A 20,712-nucleotide genomic window follows, 5' to 3' on the forward strand; every position below is an offset into this window, starting at 1 on the left:
AAGCAATTGTAGGGGCGGCGGAGCACCGGAGGTGGCAGATTGAAGCCACCCATTTCTAGGGTTTTTGGAGCCTTTGAGGGGAATTGGAGCTTTTCCCGGCCAAATTGGACTTGGCGACAGGTATCAAAGTTGCTGCTCCCGTTGAGATCTTCATTCCTGTGAAAATTGAGAATTTTTGGAAATAGTTGAATTTTCTGGCGAGTCGGGGCTACCAGCCGCCGCATGCAGTGGTGCGTGGGGAAAGACACCCCTTGACCTCCCAAGGCTAAAATGGGTGCCCCGATTTCATAATAGACATCTGATTGATGAAATTCCGTTGTTTGGTTATATTTTCGTTAAGGGTCGCCACTTGGTTATTATATGATTAGACGATTCAACCATTGGATCGTCACCAAACTTTAATAGGTAATAGTACATAATATTAAAGAATATTAGGAACTTACGAATCGAGAATTGGACGTACGGATCTTCCTAAATTGGATTTGTAAGTTCGTAAAATAAAACATTGACCACCGCTTCGGATCGTCACCAAATTTTAATAGGTAATAGTACATAATATTAAAGAATATTAGGAACTTACGAATCGAGAATTGGACGTACAGATCTTCCCAAATTGGATTTGTAAGTTTGTAAAGTAAAACGTTGACCATCGCTTAATTTTAGCAATTGGCGGAGATCCGACCGTTGGGATCGTTCCAAAACTTTAGGATGTTGTTCTAGAAGCTTATTGAAACTCTTGGGATGTTACGGATCAGAAATCCGAGGTGCGGATCTTCCGGATCGAGTTACGTAGGGTTGTAGACCCTACCGTCAATCTTCGACTGACGGTTGACTTTTGGTCAATGGGTTTCAAATCATTTTAGAACGTCTTTGGGGATGTGTTTTTATCTAAGTTATGTGTTCTATCAATAAAAATTCTAAGACGTGATTTGATATTTTTTTCTAGGCGACAATCGTTCGTGACGCCTCGATATTTGTACTAGGAAGTTGTAGCGCGGACTTTAGGTGAGTGTGTCTTTTCCTTTATATAGTGTATATATATATGATTGATTGTTTCCATTTATGCATTTGGAAAAGAATTTCTTACGTACGCCTGGATTAGACTAAAGTTTATAGGAATTAGCGAAATGATGGAATTTATGAAATTATTCCGGATCCGGCGAGATGCCTTAATACAAGTTACAGCTTTAATGAATGTTATATTGACTAGAAATTATGAAATATGCTACATCCTACAGGATGCACAGGTATGCTTATAATCTTTGATGCCATAATTATATCTATGGCTATGAATGTTAGTATGTTGATTAGAACTATCGAATCACTGTGGCCTAACTATATTTGTGTTATCTGCTCATTGTTTGCTGCACTCGGTGTTAGTGCTTGCCCAGGGTCAGGACCAGTCTTTTACATGTTTGTTCACATTCGCACCACGTGCTGGCCTTGGATCCAAGTAGGTGCCAGTCCTGTCGTACAAGTTGCATTAGGCAACTCCGACTCGTATGTGATCGTGAATAGCGCCAGTCTTCACGTAATTGTAGCACTAGAGCGTATATCATTATTACACATAGTCTTGTTCATGTCAGACTACCTCTGCATGAACTCGTGTGTCAGCATATGTCGATGAACACTCGTTATGATATATTTGCTTATGCTAGATTATGTGGTTACTGACAAAATGTGTTTACGTACGGGATTTGTGCCGTATTGATATCTTGATATTTTGCAGCTACTGTAAGTATTTTCTTACTATACGTAGTATGTATATTTTGGAAACTATACTTTTTATTTTTATTTTTTATAAAACTTTGTTTTTAGGCCCACTCACCCTTGTTTTTCGCCTCTCCAGGTTTTAGTAGCTGAGTTTTCGTATGGACGAGGACTCTTGGCAAATCTCAATATAAGTGGTTTTCTCCGAGGGTATAATTCTCAATCCATTCTACTATACTTTACTTATGCTATGACGTCACGTGTGAAATGAGTTCATTCTCGCTCACTAGCGCACTCTTATATTTAGACACTTTTAGGTTTAAATTCATTCACATTTTTCACATCACTACACTTTATGGCTTCGTCACCTTCCAGGTGTCGGCCATCACAGCTCGATTTGGAGTCCTAGTGGACATTCCGAGTCGGGGTGTGTTAGTTGGGCAATTGGAAAAGAACAAAAAAAAAAAAAAAAAAAGTGGGTTGGCCCTTTGGGCCTTTTTTGTCTCGTGGAGCCCACGAACTCTTTGGCCTAGCCCTCAATTGGAGATGATTTTTGGGCTATTTTCGGCCCTCTGACCCTCTGGACCCTTCGGTTGGAGATGGTCTAAGAAGTGACCAACTCATATGAGAAGGTAATAAAGGGCCTCAGGGCGTGCAACTCCTTTGGATTCGTAAGTAACTAAGTGTGCAACTCATATGTTAACGGCTGATTTAATAGCCACCTTAACGAGTGTGTGAAAGTGTCTCAAAATTATGAATTTAGATACTACTCTAGAATGAAAAAAAGCTTGATACATGTAATATTAAAAACCAAAAAATTTTAGAGTAATAAACTGAGATTAAGCAAAGAGTAATACGTTACCGAACAAGGACCAAGTGTAGGAGGGAACGCTACCTAGGCCAAGAGTGGGAACCAAAGTAGGAAACGCGTATGACAAGTGTTGGGCTGCTGTCACCGAAAATAAAATGGCAGATAATAGGACTCGGCGGTGTTGCCGCCGATAAGACCGTCACCAGAAACCCTAGTCTCTCTCTCGGTATTTCTTAATTTTCATTTCTTATTTATTAAATTAAAGTCACAAATTAAATATTATCCTAGTGCAGAAACACATCGTTGCTTTTGCCCTTGCTTTTGCCACTGTTTGTTTCAGATTCCCTCCTCCCAACTCTCAGATTCCCTCCTCCAACTAACAAAAGGTAAAACCAAACCCTAATTTTAATCTCCTCGCTCTCTCACTGTGTACATATGTGTGCGTATCTGTTGGGTTTGATTGGGGTTTGCTTGTGTTGGTGTTGGTGTTGGTGTTTGGGTGCAGAGTAAATGGATAGGTTTCAGAGGGTGGAGAAGCCCAAGGCGGAGGCTACGCCCATAAACGAGAATGAGATTCGTATAACGGCTCAAGGCAGAATGAGGAACTATATTACTTACGCCACCACTCTCCTCCAGGTCCCTCCTCTGCCTCTTTTCTCCATTTCATGTTTTGTGTTTTGTTAAAAGGAAAATTATAAACACACTCTTATCTTTTTAACCTCTCACGCATCTTGTCGGTTGTTTCTATTTAATTTACTCAACCAGATAAAAAGGATGTGTGAAAGCTAGAAAAGGTGTGAAAGTCTGCTTGGTTGATTTACATTTCCCTTTAGCTATATACATATTAGTCACTATTTTATCTTGCGTTTTAATATGAGGTACAAGTTGCAACTTCCAGACTCCAGTCCCTTGCTTTTTATTTATTTTTTATTTTTTTTAAACAAACGATTTTATCTTTGCTAAGAAGAAGGGGTGGGCTTAGACTTACAATGAGTTAACAATAATATGGTTCAAATTTGTATTTAGCGAGAATCGAACTTAAGATTTCTTACTTACAAGTAAAGAGAAATACTATTAGACCGTAGTACGTGGCAGTCCCTTGTCTTTTATTTTCCTTTTGCTTTTGTGCCTTTAGTTTTGTCTTTGTTTGTCCTTTGGATTTTAATTTGTTTTTGTTTGCCCTTAGCTCATCTTTTATTATCGTTATTATTATTATTATTACTTTTTTCTAATAGTGCACTAAATCCTTTTTTTTTCCCGTTAGGCTTTACCATAAATGATTGTATCTGATGTAGGAGAAAGGATCTGACGAAATTGTTCTAAAGGCAATGGGCCGAGCTATCAATAAAACGGTTATGATTGCTGAGCTAATAAAGGTGAGGGACTTGTGACCTCTTCGTAGACATATGCATGTACTTTCATGTCTGTACCAGTGTTTGTGTGTACACATTTTCTGATAAAGCTTTTCTATTTCCAGAGAAGGATTCTTGGTCTTCATCAGAATACTTCTATTGGATCGACTGATATAACTGACGTGTACGAGCCCCTAGAAGAAGGCCTGCTTCCGTATGAAACCATACACTTCTATGCTACTATGCATATGCACATATGATTTCCTTTCTTGTTTCACTTAAGTGATATAATTGGTTGTGTTTTTCTGCAGTGTTGAGAGTACTCGGCATGTTTCAACGATCACTATTACCTTGTCGAAGAAAGAGCTCCTTACATCCTCTTCAGGGTAAGCAATTTAGATTTTGGTTTCTGCTTGCATGCTGAAGCAACTATGTATTTCTGGTGCATCTCATGAGTATCCCATTTTAGTATTTACTGATGGTTTGCTGAACTGGGATACAAAATTATTAACAGATGAACTGTGCTACTGCTGTTAGGATTTTAAAGGGTGCTAAAAACTTTAAAACTTCGATTGCTTTTGAACCATATGTAGTTGAATGAATTCTAAGGAATGATTTTAGTGCTGGTTCCTAAAATGCTAATTACATTATGATGCACAGTAGAGCCCAGAAGTGCACAACTATGCGATAAAAATCACAGTGATCATATGAGTATGTGGTTTGAAAGGTGGGAAGTCTATCCTTATCTTTCATTTTCTGTTATTTGATACGGTACAGATATCAATCCCCTCTTCCAGTTGACCAAGTGAAACAGTTGAATGATTTTGAGGACAATGGAGGTGATGTGTTATGTCTTTGTTCATGTTTATGAGGTTACTTCTCTACTATAATTGCTTCAATTAATATTGATTTAATTACATGCAAGCCAGACGGTTCGCCTGGATTCCAAGGCAGGGGTCGTGGTAGCCAAGGAAGAGGCTGGGGTAGAGGTATCGCTCTCTGCTCTAAAATTAAGAATATATTTTGTTTACAGCGTCATTGTAATCGTGAAGTGGGGTTAAAATTTTGCTTTTCAAAAACTTCAAATATCATTATACCAGTACCCATGGTAATTTACTGAGTTTTTTTGTTACAAGTGGCTAAAATTGCTCATTGGGTTTTGCTCTGGTTCATGGTATGGTACCCTGTGTGCAGGAAACTACAATGGAGTTGGGGATTATAATGGAGATGTTTGGGATGGTGGGCGTGGTTATGGTGGCAGAGGTAGAGGCCGTTCAAGAGGTGGTTCTTTTAGGGGTCGAGGACGAGGTTATGGTCAGTCAGGTGGATACTATGACTATGTTGAAGGTGCACCTGCCCAAGGCCGTGGTAGGTTTTCTATGCTCTGTACTGTTATATTTAATTTATTTCCTTTAAGTTTATTCCAATTAAATGTAGTTCTCTGGCTTGCAGTAGTAACTGTAAATCTATGAATGCAAATATGTTAGCGGCTTTATGTTTGCCTCCATGTCACTAATAACGTAGTTTATCAATATTGGATTCATACGGTTTTTAAACTAGGTTTTACATTTACCCTGGTTGTATTCCTTACTTTTTTGTTTTGTTTTAATTTTTATGCTTACGGTCTACTGTATCCTTGACCAGTGTGCTTTTATTGTAGCTAATACTGATGGTTTTGACACAATGCATTTAGCTCTCTACTTGCTTGGTGGGGCTTGTTTGAGAACCATTTGGTTTTCAGCTTCTAGTTTTCACTTTTTGGTCAGAAATAAGTAGGTTACAAGGAAGAAATGAGGGGATTAATAGAAGAAGGGTGGTGGAAGGAAACGGAGAAATGCACACGGAATGGTACACAACGTGGAACCAAAAACTGAAAAGAAATTTTTTTCGTATTTTTTTATTTTGATTTTGTATGTAACATGATGTGCATTTCTTCCCCCTCTCCTACAATACTCTCCGCATTCTTATTCATCTACCCTGCCATCTACTTTCTCTCTATACCTAGTGAAAAAAACTGAAAACTCTAAACTTAAAATCAAATGGTTATTAAACGGGCCCTTAGAAAGTGGAAACTTTTGCGTTCTCAAATAATTAATTCATAAGTATTGTGTGCTTTGAATCTTTGGAATGTGGGAATGCTGTTAACGTCGATAAGATATCTGATAATAGATGCCTTTTGAAGGTCTTGCAGGGCGTGGTCGAGGCAGGGGAAGGGGCCGTGGGCGCAGTCGTAATACCAGATTGGATGGACAAGCACCTGCTGCTTGAGCCGATGTTTGATTACAAGATATGTGTGAACCTGAAAAAATTGACATATGGGATGCCTGCTCTGCTTGCTTATGTCTTGGTGAAGTTTGCTGATAGCTATGGGCACCGTCTTTCCTTTCGAGTATTCTAAGTGTTGCAACGGTCGCGATGCTTGACGTTTTGTTTTGTAGGTCATGACGTAGGAATACTTTCGTAGTTATTGCTGCTAATCAAGTGTGTTTATACACCTTATAAAGTTGTAAAATGATTTTTTGTTCCATGGAAATAATAGAGCAGTACATTCTTTTATTCTTACATGAGTATTGCATGCTAACTCCTCCTAACAGAACATCATTCAGTCTGAGTCCGCCCTCCTTTCAGTCAAATACTTGCAAAGTCTTAACAAGTTATTAATGGTAACGTACTGGTCAGTAGAGCCCTTTTAAGGGCTTTATTGTCAAAATATGTCACAAGTTCGAAACTCCCCTTCCTTACCTTTTTTGTGAGAAAAATTTAAAAAGAAAATTAATGAAAAAGACCTGGGGTATTTTGAATTCAGACAAAAAATATGTAATAGCTTCACGTTTTCTAAGGGGCAGATCGCACTTTGCGGATGTTGCGTGGGGACGGCATGTGAACCGTTGAATGAAATCTGAACGGTTGAAAATCAATCCATAAAAATGAGCTTAGGGTGAAACTGGATCATAAAGCACCCATCACTAATTGAAAGCAGTACCCTGCATCAATTCAAAATTTTTGGGATTTAAACACGTCTCCTCTCAAAACTCTCCATCTCTGGTCAGCCCTCAAACATCCTTCCCGTTCAAGACCCAGTTGTAGTTTGTCGTCTCCGGCCTCACTGCACTTTCACACAGAAGTTTAGAAGTTCAGGTGAGTTTGGCTTGAGGGTGAACAGTCGGTTCCACAGCGAGAAAAGGTGTACATATCTCAGAAACATAAGTAATTTCCTCTTCCAACTAATTTAAGATTCAACTCCTCTCTATCTCCCCTCTCCAACAATCTTTTCCTTTCATCACAACTAGCAAATTCGGAACAAGAATCTAGATGTATAGGTTTCCGATGCTGGAGTGACAGACGATGCAGCATCTCGGTCTACGACATACTGGCTGAAGCCCAAATCGTCGCCATGGACATCTTCAGCAAGAAACCCACCGTCTTTCGTCAGGTAATTTAATCACTCTGTTTGATTGGTGAGAAAATTGAGAATAAGGTTTTGTTCTGTAAAAAGTTTCGTTTTCGTGATACAAATGCTGGGCCTTTGTTTGTTTGTTTTGCAAGTATTGTAACAATTACTTGATGTTTTGAATGTATAGATATAGCAACAGGGTGTTAAACCTATCATGTTTCTAGAGCAGTTTATAAGGTAATTTGAATTTGTAAATTGTATGGACTTTGAAATTTATAAGGTAACTCGTTTCTACTTCTTTGTTCATTTGTAATTTACCAATTTTTGTTTATCTCACAGATCCTTGGTGTCAGCCCAATTGAGGGATTTGACATGATCAAGGCAGTGTCTTTGAAAAAACACTCTGGGCGGCAGAGCTTTGATCTGATTTAGGCCAAAACGTTCGGTTAAGGTGGGGATGATTTAGCCGGCTGCCTAGGCGCTAACTGGGTGCTCTAGGCGGTCTAAGCGGTGCTAGGCGACACCCTAGGCATTTTGAATCTCGCTGCAGCTCTTCATCGGATTTGCAACTCTTGATTTGATCTGCAACTCTCAATTTTTATAATATTAGCAGAGCCTTATGCAGAATTTCTGCAACTTGCCGTCTGTGCATGGATGAGGGAAGAGAAAGCGCAAAGAGAGAGAGAGAGAGCAATTGATCGGTTTTAAGCCTGGCTTCTGGATTTTAGCCTAGTTGTGCGAGGGAGAAGAAGAAACGAAAGTTTGAGTTCTGGTGGAAGAAGAAAAAACGAAATAAATTTAAAACGAAGGCCTTCCACTTTCCAAGGGGTCAAAGGCAGTAATAGGATCGGACTCCACCTTGGATTATGTGAGAAACATGAGGTGGTGGGTTACATAGAGTAATTGATTGGTTTTCACTTTTCAACCACCCATCACTGAGTTGTCTATTTTTCATTTACTTATCGACTTAAAATAATGTTTTATAAGAATATATAAATAATGTTTTGTTGTCATCTATTTTAAATTACCATATTATCTACTTAAAATACTCACATATATATATATATGGACGTTCTTCTTTTAAAAAATCATATTACTCAATAATTATATATTAAATTTAATTATCCTATCTACATTACTATATTTCTTTATTTTCTTCCTATTTTGCATTTTATGTGGTTTTAAATTGTGAACTTATTGTACATGTGTCATCCAACAATACTCCTCACTATGGTTATATGGCATACATGCTTAATTTGTTTTTAAAATTTGGACTTGTTCGATACTCTTTTTGCATTTTATCATTCTTATATTATCTTATCCATGCATTTTATCATTCTTATATTATCTTATCCATGCGTTTTATCATTCTTTTACCTAAATCTGCCTAGACCTCGCCTAGCCGCCTAGGCTCTAGGCACCAGCCCGCCGCCCGACTAGCGCGGTTTTCAGAAGCTTGCTTATTACAAGTTTGGCACTCACTTAGAAAGAGGTATAAAGGAAACTTTATAACCTTAACCACATTAGGGTTCCTTTGAGGAAATATTAGAGAACACAAGCTCTAGCTTTTTCTCCACGAGCAAAATAGAAACGCAAAAGACTCTTTGACAGAGGAAAAGAGAGACCACAACAATGAAGGCTCACTTTGACAGAGCGAAACAACGACCACAATAGTAGATGAATATGGTTAGAAGATACGAGAATTTGATAGAGGAAAATAGGGAAGAGAGGACATAAGGTGTTTTCTTAGTTTTTCTCTCTAGCGTTGTCCTGGGCTTAGCATTTATCTTTGTTGTAAAAATAGAGAAAAAATATGTAGGAGAAAGGAGCAATGAAGAAGAGTGAAAGAAGTGAAAGTAAAGAGGAGTGTGTAATCATTTTTATCTTCTCTCCTACCACATCCCTTCATCCTTCTCGATTCCTCTTTTTTCAATTCAGGAGTTGTGAAACTTGCGATTGATCAAATATAAGGCCAAATCAGGATTGGTGGGGTCGATTCTTGGTTACTAATATTCCTTGCAAAATGTCTTGGGAATGGTCTAAAAAGTCCTCTTCGCAGTAAGATTTCATGATTAAGAACACAAAAGGTCATTTTCAACTGTACCACTTTGTGCAGAGTGCTTGATATCTCTCTGGGCTTGCACTGAGTTTTCTTTATGTATTGAAAGAGTATTATGTTCATTACCATTCACTTCTGGTGTCTGGAAATGATCTTCGTTCAATTCTTATTACGTATACAAATCAGTCTTATGCTAGTTATATGATTCTGATTTTTGTCATACATATACAACTCCTTATTGTACTGTTCCTTAATTCGATATTACATACGTCTGCTGCTATCTAAAATGTAGAATAAGCATAAATAAATTACAATTTATGCTCATCTACTGTATATAGCTTACAATTTACGCTCATCTACTATATGACCATATCAAATTATGAAGAAAGTGGATCGAGGAACAATAGACCACATGCAATATATACGAAAGCAAAATTATTTTATCAAGTTATGTTACAAGATATGCAACCATGCATTACTAAATTTTGATCGACAACCTTTTATCAGTTGGGATTCTAGCAACATCTTACTCGTATGTGTTCGGGCAAAGATTTCTCGGGAGAAGGATCCTCGGACCTCAGCATAGCTTCTTAAGAGATTGGCACTTTGGATGTGTAGTCGGGCTCTTACTTGTTGATGTGCTACAAGAAGAGGACAAAGTTAGTTCTGAAACGTGCCTTTGTGGGGCCTTAGGTATAGGCCTTAAGGCTCGCAATCAAAACTAACTAAGTGCTAGGCGTGCCATTGCTATCTCAGTATAGCAGATGTAGAACAAGAATGTTTTCAGTCGATTACTTGCACCCCAAGTTAGTTGGACTTCTTGTTATCAAAGGATTGTCATGGATGGGTTAAGTCTACATTAAGTTCTTTTTCTTGCCTTGTAAACAAGGACTTTTAGTTCATAGTCTTGTATGTTCAAATGAAGGGAGTCCAGGCCCCTTTAAGCCATTTGTTTGGTTCTTGATTGATTTTAATGATAACATATCCGTTAAACTAACCAGATCTAGATGCAAATGGAACTCTTAAAATAGGAAAAATGATGAAAATAACTTGAATACATACTGGAGAATGCATTAAGTAATAGATCTATAAATTTAGAAAACAAACAAAAAGCGTCGGGTAAGATTTCACCTTGTCTGTCAAGATTGAACCTCGTACAATCACTTCTCTTTGAATTAACAGGGGTTTAAATGCTAAAAAGGGATGGATGGTAAACAAGTTTACACAAGGGAATCACCACTAAGGGAGATAGCAAAGCTTTAAACTAGGTAAGAGATAGCTTGTCCCTAAAAAGGACTGAATCTATGTTGATTTCAGCTTTTGAATGCAAATCTGGCTTGAGAGCAGAGTTTGTATGTTTGTTTGTTTGATTGGTTGAGTGTCCTTGTCTCTAGGGCCTCTTCCTCCTTTTATAGGCCAATTAGCCTGACTGATGTGATTTTGCTCTTGCCCGAAAGCATCTGAAAGGTAGTGAGTTGATAGGATCAAATTTATGCGACTTTGTTATCTTATTTCTTTGCATTTACTTCGTTACTTTCCATTTATTTTGGTAGTTTATGTTATTTTCATATTATTATAGGTCCAGTTGGTAAAGATGACAATAAATAGTCAAATGGAGCAATTTGGAGCAGTTTTGGACTTGGATTGGATAGCAGGCCTGGAGAGCTTATGGGTTGGACATTTTTGGTATTTAAATGGTGTTAGACATATGCTAAACTCTGGAGAAATTGAAGATGAGGCTTGGAAGACAAGGAATTACACAAGAAAAAGGAATCCTAGTTGGAGAGGAACTTTATCTTACCTTAACTTATCTAGATTCATCTTATGTTGCCTTATCTTATCCAAATCTTATCCTACTTTATCTTATCTCCAGTTACAAAGAGGGATCCTTATCACATTCCAACAATTCCTATCTGATTTTTGGGAGTCCTAAATTAATTCAAATGACCTAATCCTTTTCTTCCTGTGATTCAACTGTGCCTTTACCCTATATATACATTATTGCCACAAATTAGAGGGGGGAAAAAAAAGAGTGCCGCATCCTGCATCCAAAGAAGAGTGGCGAATCTGCCATTCAACTGTTGGAGTTTTTTAGAGTTCTTTCTGTCCTTGTTTAGTTTTAATGTTCATTTTAAATTGTTTTTCAGTTATGATGAGCATGCGTAACTAAATTTCTTTTTAGCTAGAGGTGAATTCGAAGCCATGAACATATATTTTATATAAGTTGATTATATCCAGTTATTGTTACATAAAACATGAATGCAATTTACTTATCTGCTTTATAGAAAACTTATTCTTGTATGTTTATTAAGGATGCATACTTAGTTTGCATGCAGGGATTTGATGCTAGAATATAAGGGAATTCCACTTAATCGATATGAACTTATATTTGCAAGTAGTAAAAGTCACTAGTCATGATTGAGTTAAGTAAATTCTTGGCAGGAGTATCATGTTTTCCATAGTTACGAATGTTTCGTCAATGCTTATGATTTTCACAGAACTTAATGATTTTCGAGATGTATCTCTATCATGCTTTTCATAGTTAGTGAACTTGAGAAGAATAATTTGATTGCGTCGCTGAGTCCAATTCAATGAACGTAGGAAAATCTAAAAGTTAATTTGTGCAGTTCACAGTTAATTTGGGGCATTGTCATTCATGGTTTATAGAAATAACTGGAAATTGATTTGTATGCATATGTTTCATGTGTGGAGAACAATCCTCTAGCTAGCCTCACTACTACAAAAGGACCTAATAGTGTCACTTCTTGCGTCGCTTTAATATTATATAGTGGCGAAAAAGAGATTTGCGACACTCAGTGAAGATGACGTCGTATTTAGTGTCGCTTATAAGCGTCATAAAATTTCTATGTCGCTTTTAAACCGACGTAAAAATTTAGTGTCGCTTATAATCGACATATATTTTAATATTTTTAAGCAATGGCGTCGCTTTAAATAAAATAGTGTCGCTTTTAAGCGACATAAACTATTAGTGTCGCTTCTAGGCGACACTAATTCTTGTTTTTAATATTTTAAATCTTGCGTCGGTTTTAAGCGACATATATTTTGAAAACCAGTGTCGGTTGTAAGCGACACATTGTTGCTCTTTATACCCTCTCCCCCGTGTTTTCTTTTTCTTCTCTTGCACTTTTCTTATTCGTTCTTCCAATTTTTACAAAGTCTCCCGTGTTCCTCTTTCAGCTATCTCCTTTGGTTTGCAAACTTCATTTGTTCCTCTGTTCTCTCTTTCAGCTTTCTCCTTTGGTTTTCAAAATTCATTTGTTCCTCTTCACAACAGTAAGTTTTTCTTGCTTATAATATTTTTATTTTCACAACAGTAAGTTTTTCTTGTTTAATTTTTAGTTACAATTTATTTTTGTAGGAAAGTTATTGGAGTTGGTTGAGTACATAAAGAATTGTTGACGTCGAAATTCTTCAACAAATCAGGTTTGTATCCCTAACTTCTTTAATTTTTAAATTGTATAATACACAAGTTTATTTATTTAAAAATTATAATTTAAGCACTTAGATAAAATTCTACTATTTTTGTTAAATTAATAAAAATTTAGTCGAATTAATTAATTTTGTCACTCTAATTGTTATTTTAATTTGTTGTTATTTTGATAATTTTTTGTTGTTATTTACTAGAATGAATTAGATGAACATAATTTGAATTGTTATGAGAAAATGGAATGAATAATATTTATAAGCATTTATGTTAAATTAACAATATTAAATATAACATAAACTTATAATATTGAGTAATATAAGAATATATTATGTTAATTTTTTTTTTTTGCACTCTAAGTGTTATTTTAATTTGGTGTTATTTTGATAATATTTTGTTGTTATTTACTAGAATGGATTAGATGAACATAATTTGAATTGTTATGAGAAAATGGAATGAATAATATTTATAAGCATTTATGTTAAATTAACAATATTAAATATAACATAAACTTATAATATTGAGTAATATAAGAATACAATATGTTAATTTTTTTTTTTTTTTGCACTCTAATTGTTATTTTAATTTGTTGTTATTTTGATAATTTTTTGTTGTTATTTACTAGAATGGATTAGATGAACATAATTTGAATTGGTATGAGAAGATGGAATGAATAATATTTATAAGCATTGATGTTAAATTAACAATATTAAATATAACATAAACTTATAATATTGAGTAATATAAGAATATATTATGTTAATTTTTTTTTTTTTTGCACTCTAATTGTTATTTTAATTTGTTGTTATTTTGATAATTTTTTGTTGTTATTTACTAGAATGGATTAGATGAACATAATTTGAATTGTTATGAGAAGATGGAATGAATAATATTTATATGCATTTATGTTAAATTAACAATATTAAATATAACATAAACTTATAATATTGAGTAATATTATAATATATTATGTTATTTTTTTTTTTTTTTGCACTCTAATAAGAATATAAGCTAAACTTATAATATTTAGGAATATAAAAATATAAGAATATAACCTTTCATAAGAATATAACCTAAACTTATAATATAAGAATATCCTTTCATATAAGAATATAACCTTTCATATAAGAATATAACCTAAACTTATAATATTTAGGAATATAAGAATATATTAATTAATTTTTTTTGCACTCTAATTGTTATTTGAATTTGTTGTTATTTTGATAAGTTTGATAACTTTTGGTTGTTATTTATTAGAATGGATTAGATGAGCATAATTTTGACAACTTTTTGTTGTTATTTTAATTTGCTTTTACTATAATAGGTGTTGAAAATTAAAAGATTGCAATCGTGATAGAGTTCGAGGGGTGAAAGATAGAAATTGAAAATTTTGATAGTTATGCCTACATGATAGGGATTGAAAGATTGTAGGCATCTTAGTGTCAACATAATATTTTACCTTCGTAAAGTGGTAAAATATGGACAAGAGTTGGTTGACAATACCCCGAAATTTTGAAGCGTATACAACTGGAATTAATTTGTTTTTGGATCAAGCAGTTGCAAATGGTGTTGGTCCTGATAAGTTTAGATGTCCTTGCAAAAGATGTTGTAATCGATATTCTTTTGTTAGGAACACCATTGTTGAACATCTCATATTGTATGATATGGATAAAGATTATAAAAACGCTTGTTGGCGACATCATGGCGAGCAAAACATTGGAGAGCAAAATGTGGGAATTGGAGAAGAAGAAACAGGAGATGAGGTGATTGGCATGCATGATTTTCTTAATGATGTATTTGTCCAACCATTAACAGAAGAAGGTGTTGGGCCATCTACTGAACCCCCTATTGGGGAAGGGCGTCCAGAAGAGGTGCAGACTTTTTTTAAGTTGCTTGAAGAGGCAGATCAAGATTTGTGGCCAGGTTGTAAGGAGTTTAAGAAATTGGAAGCAGTTGTAAGATTGTATCAGATCAAGTGTTTAGCGGGAATGCCTGACGAGATCTTCACCACTTTACTGGAGTTAATTAAAAGAATGTTGCCTGAAGGGGATTGTTTGCCTGAATCCTGTTATAAAGCAAAAAAACTTATAAATGACTTGGGGCTGTCGTATGTGAAAATTGATGCATGTCCCAATGATTGCATGATCTATTGGAAAGATACTTCAGATTTGACCGTGTGCTCAGTTTGTGGTAAATCAAGATATAAAATTACCAATGCAGAGGATAGCTCGAGGAAAAAGGTCGCAGCTAAGGTTATGTGGTATTTTCCTTTAAAACCACGATTGCAACGCTTTTTTATGTCGAAGCATATGGCTGAACATATGAGATGGCATGCAACTGAATGTCCTAAGGATGAGTTTATGAGACATCCTTCAGATTCTCCCGCATGGAAGCATTTGGATAATTTATATCCGGATTTTGCGTCAGAAATTCGAAATGTCCGATTAGGGTTAGCCAGTGATGGATTTAATCCTTTTGGGAAAATGAGGAATGATCATAGCACATGGCCTGTGGTGCTTTCTGTTTATAATTTGCCACCTTGGATGTGCATGAAGCAACCAAATTTGTTATTGTCTTTGTTAATACCAGGACCGCGCAGTCCTGGTAAAGAGATTGATGTATACATGCGTCCATTGATTGACGAGCTGAATGAGTTGTGGGAGGTGGGCATTCCCACTTATGATGCGTTTTCCAACCAAAGTTTTACGATGAAGGCTGCCGTGTTATGGACCATAAGTGATTTTCCGGCTTATGGAATGTTGTCAGGATGGAGTACACATGGTTATAAAGCTTGTCCACATTGCATGCATGATAAAGAATCTATTTACTTGCCAGCGAGTCGCAAGATTTGTTATATGGGGCATCGACGATTTCTTGAAGATAATCATAGGTTTCGAAGGCAAACCATCACTTTTAATGGTCGTCGAGAGCATCGTACTGCACCAAGGCAGTGGACTGGTTTACAATGTCTCGAAGAACTTTCTACATTGAGATTTACTTTTGGAAAACCAAACAAGGATGCTTCAGTTGGGCAACGCAGAAGAAGAGCTTCGAGCAGTACAAGTAGTAACAGTCAGTGGAAGAAGAAATCGATTTTTTATGAACTACCTTATTGGAGGCATCTCTTGATTAGACACAATCTTGATGTTATGCATATCGAGAAGAATATATGTGACAGTGTGGTAGGAACATTGCTAGATATAGAAAAGTCTAAAGATGGATTGGCGGCACGTGCAGATCTTGAATTCTTGAACATAAGACATAGTCAACACCCACGTAGAGAAGGAAATAGAACATTTCGACCTCCAGCATTGTTCACATTGAAAAGAGAAGAAAAAACTGCGTTTTGTAAAGTATTGTCTACTATTCGGGTCCCAGATGGATATTCATCAAATCTGTCACGATGTGTGCACGTGAATGAACGAAAAATACATGGGTTGAAAAGTCATGATTGCCATGTTTTAATGCAGCAGTTACTCCCGCTTGCAATACGCCCGGTTTTGCCTAAAGCTGTTACTATGGTTTTATTAGAGTTGAGTGCAATTTTCAGACAGTTATGTAGTAAGAAGGAGTCTGAGGAAGGATTTAAGCAACTGAATTCAAGAATTGCCTTGACATTATGTCAACTTGAGAAAATATTCCCTCCTGCATTTTTTGATATAATGGTGCACCTCCCAGTTCACTTGGCAGATGAAGCAGCGCTTGCAGGCCCTGTTCAATATAGATGGATGTATCCAATTGAACGGTAATGAATAAATTTTTATAATTTTTTTACAATTGTAGTCATAACTTTAATTAATAATTATAATAATTTGTATTTCGTTTTATAATTGTAGGTATTTGCAAACACTGAAGCGCTATGTTCGTAATAAGGGTCGTCCTGAAGGTTCTATTGCTGAAGCATATTTGGTGGATGAGTGCTTGTCATTTTGTTCCATGTATCTTAGAGACGTTGAGTCTCGTCGTACCCGTAGAGGCCGAAATGAAGATGGGATTGGACGTGGAGTATCTGGTGGGTTATCAATTTTTGACTCGAAAGGATGTTATATGGGTTCAGGAGAAAATGTGGAGCTCAATCTAAATGTTCTTGATCAGTGCCATAGATACATTCTAAATAATTGTGATGAAGTTAGCCCATTTAGAAGGTAAGAATGTTTAATCATACGTCGAAATGTTTTATTGGTTTTCTTAACTTTGAAAAAATAATTATCTAAATTGGACATAATTGTGTAGGCAACATGAAGAATTCTTGAAAACTAAATATCGTCGAGAAAGGTTAACTATGCGACAAATTAAAGAGCTAAGCAAGAAAGAATTTCCAGAATGGTTCAAGCAAAATGTGAGTTGATATAATAATCATATTATTTATTTATTGTTTTGCATTTTAATTATAACATGTTTATAGTTATTTTGTCAATATTTATCTTCATACTTATTACAGATGAATTCAAGATATGATGCTAATGACACATTGATATCTCAAGACTTGCATTGGCTAGCTAATTATCCTAGTAGGGTTGTGAGCAGATACAAAAGTCACATTGTTCATGGATTTAGATTTCGTATAAAATCTGTGGATGATAAGCATAAGAATCAAAACTGTGGTGTCTTTGTACCTGCAAATGTTCCTGGAGCAATTGGGCAAGTAAATTGTTATGGCAGAGTTGTAGATATGTTTGAGGTCAAATATTGTGGTCCTACTGAAGCAGGAGATAGGGGTCGAGCTGTGATGTTATTTAAGTGCGAATGGGTTAATAGTGAAAGTCCACGAGGAATGAAGACTGATCAATATGGATTTACTATGGTGAATTTCAATCAATTGGGATTTAAAGAGGATCCTTTCATACTAGCATCACAAGCATTACAGGCATTTTACGTGGAGGACACGATTGAAAAAGATTGGCACGTAGTTGTTCGAACTCAGCCAAGAGATTTATTTGACGTATTAGAGGATAGTGATGCTATTGATGATTATGACACGCCGAACTTGGATGATCGAATTCTTGATAATGAAAATTTTCATACAAGGGTTGGCGTGGAAGAGACTCCCTTTCTTGAATCATTAGCGTTGCCTACCGGGTTCGTTAATCATGCCAATACCGACGAAGAGCTAACAGATGATGACAGGGAATAAATATATTAATTATTTTTTGTATTAATTAGACTTTGTTTTATTTTGTATGCTATGATATCGTATTATAAAATTATATTTCTGTTTTTTTTTTTTTTTTCCTTGACATTCTGTCGCTTTTAACCGACGGCATTTTTCAGGTATGTCAGAATTGGCGTCGGTTTTAACCGACGCAACCCCAGCCTATTTCGACGCAATGTTAAGCTTAGGACATGTGTGTCAGACTTGGCGTCGGTTTTAACCGACGCAACCCTAGCCTATTTCGACGCAATATGAGACTATTTCGACGCAAGATACTTGTTGTCAATCATATGCATTACCCCTAATAATAATAATTATATATAATTATTTTTTATTATTTGCAGTTTTATAGCCTAAATATTAATAATTATATATTAATTTAATTGTTTTACACCCCTAAAAACAATAATAATTATATATTAATTTAACTGTTTTACACCCCTATACGAATGCAATGAATGTTTTACACCCTAATAATAATAATTATATATAATTATTTTTTATTATTTGTAGTTTTATACTAATTATAATAATTATAAACTCTAAGTGTTAGCCAATCTATCGTTTTACGAATTCTCCAAAACTAATTTCAACGATCCAAACCGTCAAAATTGTTTGTATATGCTTGGAGATCACATCAGCAAAAAATCACAAAAAAAAAAACATTCAGAGATCAAGTAACGGGACAAAGCTTTTCGACGGTTATAAACGAAAAATCACGATTTAACGGTTATTTTAACTCCGATTTAGATGATTTTTTATAACTACACTCCTTGACCCTATATGAATACAATGAATGAATTCGATCTTCAATTTAAAATATTTACACAAGTGGATACCACAAAATCTTACGTTATACTTAATGAAAGTATAAATAAACTCTAAGTGTTAGCCAATCTATCGTTTTACGAATTCTCCAAAACTAATTTCAACGATCCAAACCGTCAAAATTGTTTGTATATGCTTGGAGATCACATCAGCAAAAAATCACAAAAAAAAAACATTCAGAGATCAAGTAACGGGACAAAGCTTTTCGACGGTTATAAACGAAAAATCACGATTTAACGGTTATTTTAACTCCGATTTAGATGATTTTTTATAACTACACTCCTTGACCCTATATGAATACAATGAATGAATTCGATCTTCAATTTAAAATATTTACACAAGTGGATACCACAAAATCTTACGTTATACTTAATGAAAGTATAAATAAACTCTAAGTGTTAGTCAATCTATCGTTTTACGAATTCTCCAAAACTAATTTCAACGATCCAAACCGTCAAAATTGTTTGTATATGCTTGGAGATCACATCAGCAAAAAATCACAAAAAAAAAACATTCAGAGATCAAGTAACGGGACAAAACTTTTCGACGGTTATAAACGAAAAATCACGATTTAACGGTTATTTTAACTCCGATTTAGATGATTTTTTATAACTACACTCCTTGACCCTATATGAATACAATGAATGAATTCGATCTTCAATTTAAAATACAAAGAGTGACTCAACTCTTCTAAGCTTTCTAGGGTAATTAACTTTCCGATGTGGAGCAACTCTACATATCACCACACTTCCAACTTTGATTTGGGTTCAATGGTGTTTAATCCATTCTAGTAAATAACAACCAAATGTTATCAAATGTATCAAAATAACAACAAATTAAAATAACAATTAGAGTGCAAAAAAAATTAATTTAACATAATATATTCTTATATTCCTAAATATTATAAGTTTAGGTTATATTTAATATTGTTAATTTAACATAAATGCTTATAAATATTATTCATTCCATTTTCTCATAACAACTCAAATTATGTTCATCTAATCCATTCTAGTAAATAACAACAAAAAATTATCAAAATAACAACAAATTAAAATAACAATTACAGTGCAAAAAAAATTGATTCAACTTAATAAATTTATTTATTAAAATATTATATGACATAACATAACTAATTATTTTTAAATTTTGGGTAAATTGATTGGCATGTCTAATTATTTATTAAAATATTATATGACATAACATAACTTAATAAATTTATTTATTTGTTCCTTTTTTTTTGGGAAGTACAAATTTTATTTTTATGTTCGGCGGGAGGTTTCCCGGTATTTTTTGCTTGGAATGGGTTGAATTGATTGGCATGTCAACTTGGACTGGTTTTAATCGAGGCAAAATTATACATTTTCGAGACTAATTGAATGTCAGACGATTCTTATTTCGAAGCAAATGTTTTCATATTTCGACACAAACTTTCTCTTATTAAAAACCTGTCAGGCTAACGTAGGTTAAAACCGACGCAATGTGACCTTATTTCGACGCAAAGGCATTTATGACTGAAACATGTCAGACTTTCAGTCAAAACTATGTCAGGCTATAATATAGGTCGAATCAGATATAGTGGCGGTTTTAAGCGACACAAACCTGTGCTTATTTCGACGCTATGCAAGCTAACGTCGGTTTTAAACGACGCAGTAGGCCCTTATTTCGACGCTATGCAAGATAACGTCGGTTTAAAGCGACGCAATAGGCTTGCACTGACAAGTATAGCAGGCTTTATGTCAGGTTACGTGTGGGGAGGTTTAGTCAGTGATTGTGTCGGTTTTAAGCGACGTAATGTATTCATATTTCGACGCTAAGTTGTTATCCATATTTAATTTCTGTCTCCCTTCACTTCCGTGTTCCACTTCTGTCTCTCCTCTCTATCACCCATTTCTGGCTTCCTCTTTCCCCCATTTCTAGCTTCCTCTTTCCCCCACTTCCTTCTCCTTCCATTAAGTTTTGCA

At 35.2% G+C, this 20,712-nt stretch overlaps 2 protein-coding genes and 1 long non-coding RNA gene across 5 annotated transcripts; all 3 read left to right on the plus strand.

Moving 5' to 3' along the window:
• The first annotated feature begins 2,594 nt into the window (after window positions 1–2,594).
• Window positions 2,595–6,429, plus strand: LOC137721335 (uncharacterized). Of its 3 annotated transcripts, XM_088699516.1 has the most exons (10): window positions 2,642–2,735; window positions 2,862–2,907; window positions 3,027–3,157; window positions 3,817–3,897; window positions 3,999–4,087; window positions 4,185–4,259; window positions 4,651–4,712; window positions 4,803–4,862; window positions 5,068–5,241; window positions 6,056–6,429. In XM_088699516.1, exons 3-10 carry the CDS (start codon window positions 3,032–3,034, stop codon window positions 6,139–6,141), a joined length of 753 nt encoding a protein of 250 aa, XP_088555642.1. In that variant the 5' UTR covers window positions 2,642–2,735; window positions 2,862–2,907; window positions 3,027–3,031; the 3' UTR covers window positions 6,142–6,429. The 3 variants fall into 3 exon arrangements, with proteins under 3 accessions (XP_068316536.1, XP_088555642.1, XP_088555643.1); XM_068460435.2 differs by having other exon boundaries at window positions 2,595–2,907; XM_088699517.1 differs by having other exon boundaries at window positions 2,674–2,907; window positions 6,065–6,429.
• Window positions 6,430–6,776: 347 nt separating this feature from the next.
• LOC137719960 (uncharacterized) lies at window positions 6,777–8,284 on the plus strand. The gene is made up of 3 exons (XR_011066452.2): window positions 6,777–7,306; window positions 7,455–7,504; window positions 7,607–8,284. It is a non-coding gene; the product is annotated as an uncharacterized LOC137719960 (long non-coding RNA).
• A 4,134-nt stretch (window positions 8,285–12,418) lies between these two features.
• Window positions 12,419–17,976, plus strand: LOC137714890 (uncharacterized). The gene is made up of 6 exons (XM_088699519.1): window positions 12,419–12,620; window positions 12,706–12,770; window positions 14,096–16,516; window positions 16,608–16,916; window positions 17,005–17,110; window positions 17,213–17,976. The coding sequence occupies exons 3-6, from the start codon at window positions 14,250–14,252 to the stop codon at window positions 17,903–17,905; spliced, it is 3,375 nt and encodes a 1,124-aa protein (XP_088555645.1). The 5' UTR covers window positions 12,419–12,620; window positions 12,706–12,770; window positions 14,096–14,249; the 3' UTR covers window positions 17,906–17,976.
• Window positions 17,977–20,712: the final 2,736 nt, after the last annotated feature.

This window comes from Pyrus communis, chromosome 1 (genome assembly GCF_041283825.1).
Source record: "Pyrus communis isolate YQ-2024b chromosome 1, ASM4128382v1, whole genome shotgun sequence".
Lineage (NCBI taxonomy): Eukaryota > Viridiplantae > Streptophyta > Magnoliopsida > Rosales > Rosaceae > Pyrus > Pyrus communis.

Coding starts and splice junctions, on each gene's coding strand:
- LOC137721335 (XM_068460435.2), top strand. CDS start 3,032: ATGGATAGGTTTCAGAGGGTGGAGAAGCCCAAGGCGGAGGCTACGCCC. Junction 4,088..4,184: donor CTAGAAGAAGGCCTGCTTCC/GTATGAAACCAT, acceptor GTTTTTCTGCAG/TGTTGAGAGTACTCGGCATG. Junction 4,713..4,802: donor TGATTTTGAGGACAATGGAG/GTGATGTGTTAT, acceptor CATGCAAGCCAG/ACGGTTCGCCTGGATTCCAA.
- LOC137714890 (XM_088699519.1), top strand. CDS start 14,250: ATGGACAAGAGTTGGTTGACAATACCCCGAAATTTTGAAGCGTATACA. Junction 16,517..16,607: donor TGGATGTATCCAATTGAACG/GTAATGAATAAA, acceptor TTATAATTGTAG/GTATTTGCAAACACTGAAGC. Junction 16,917..17,004: donor GAAGTTAGCCCATTTAGAAG/GTAAGAATGTTT, acceptor ATAATTGTGTAG/GCAACATGAAGAATTCTTGA.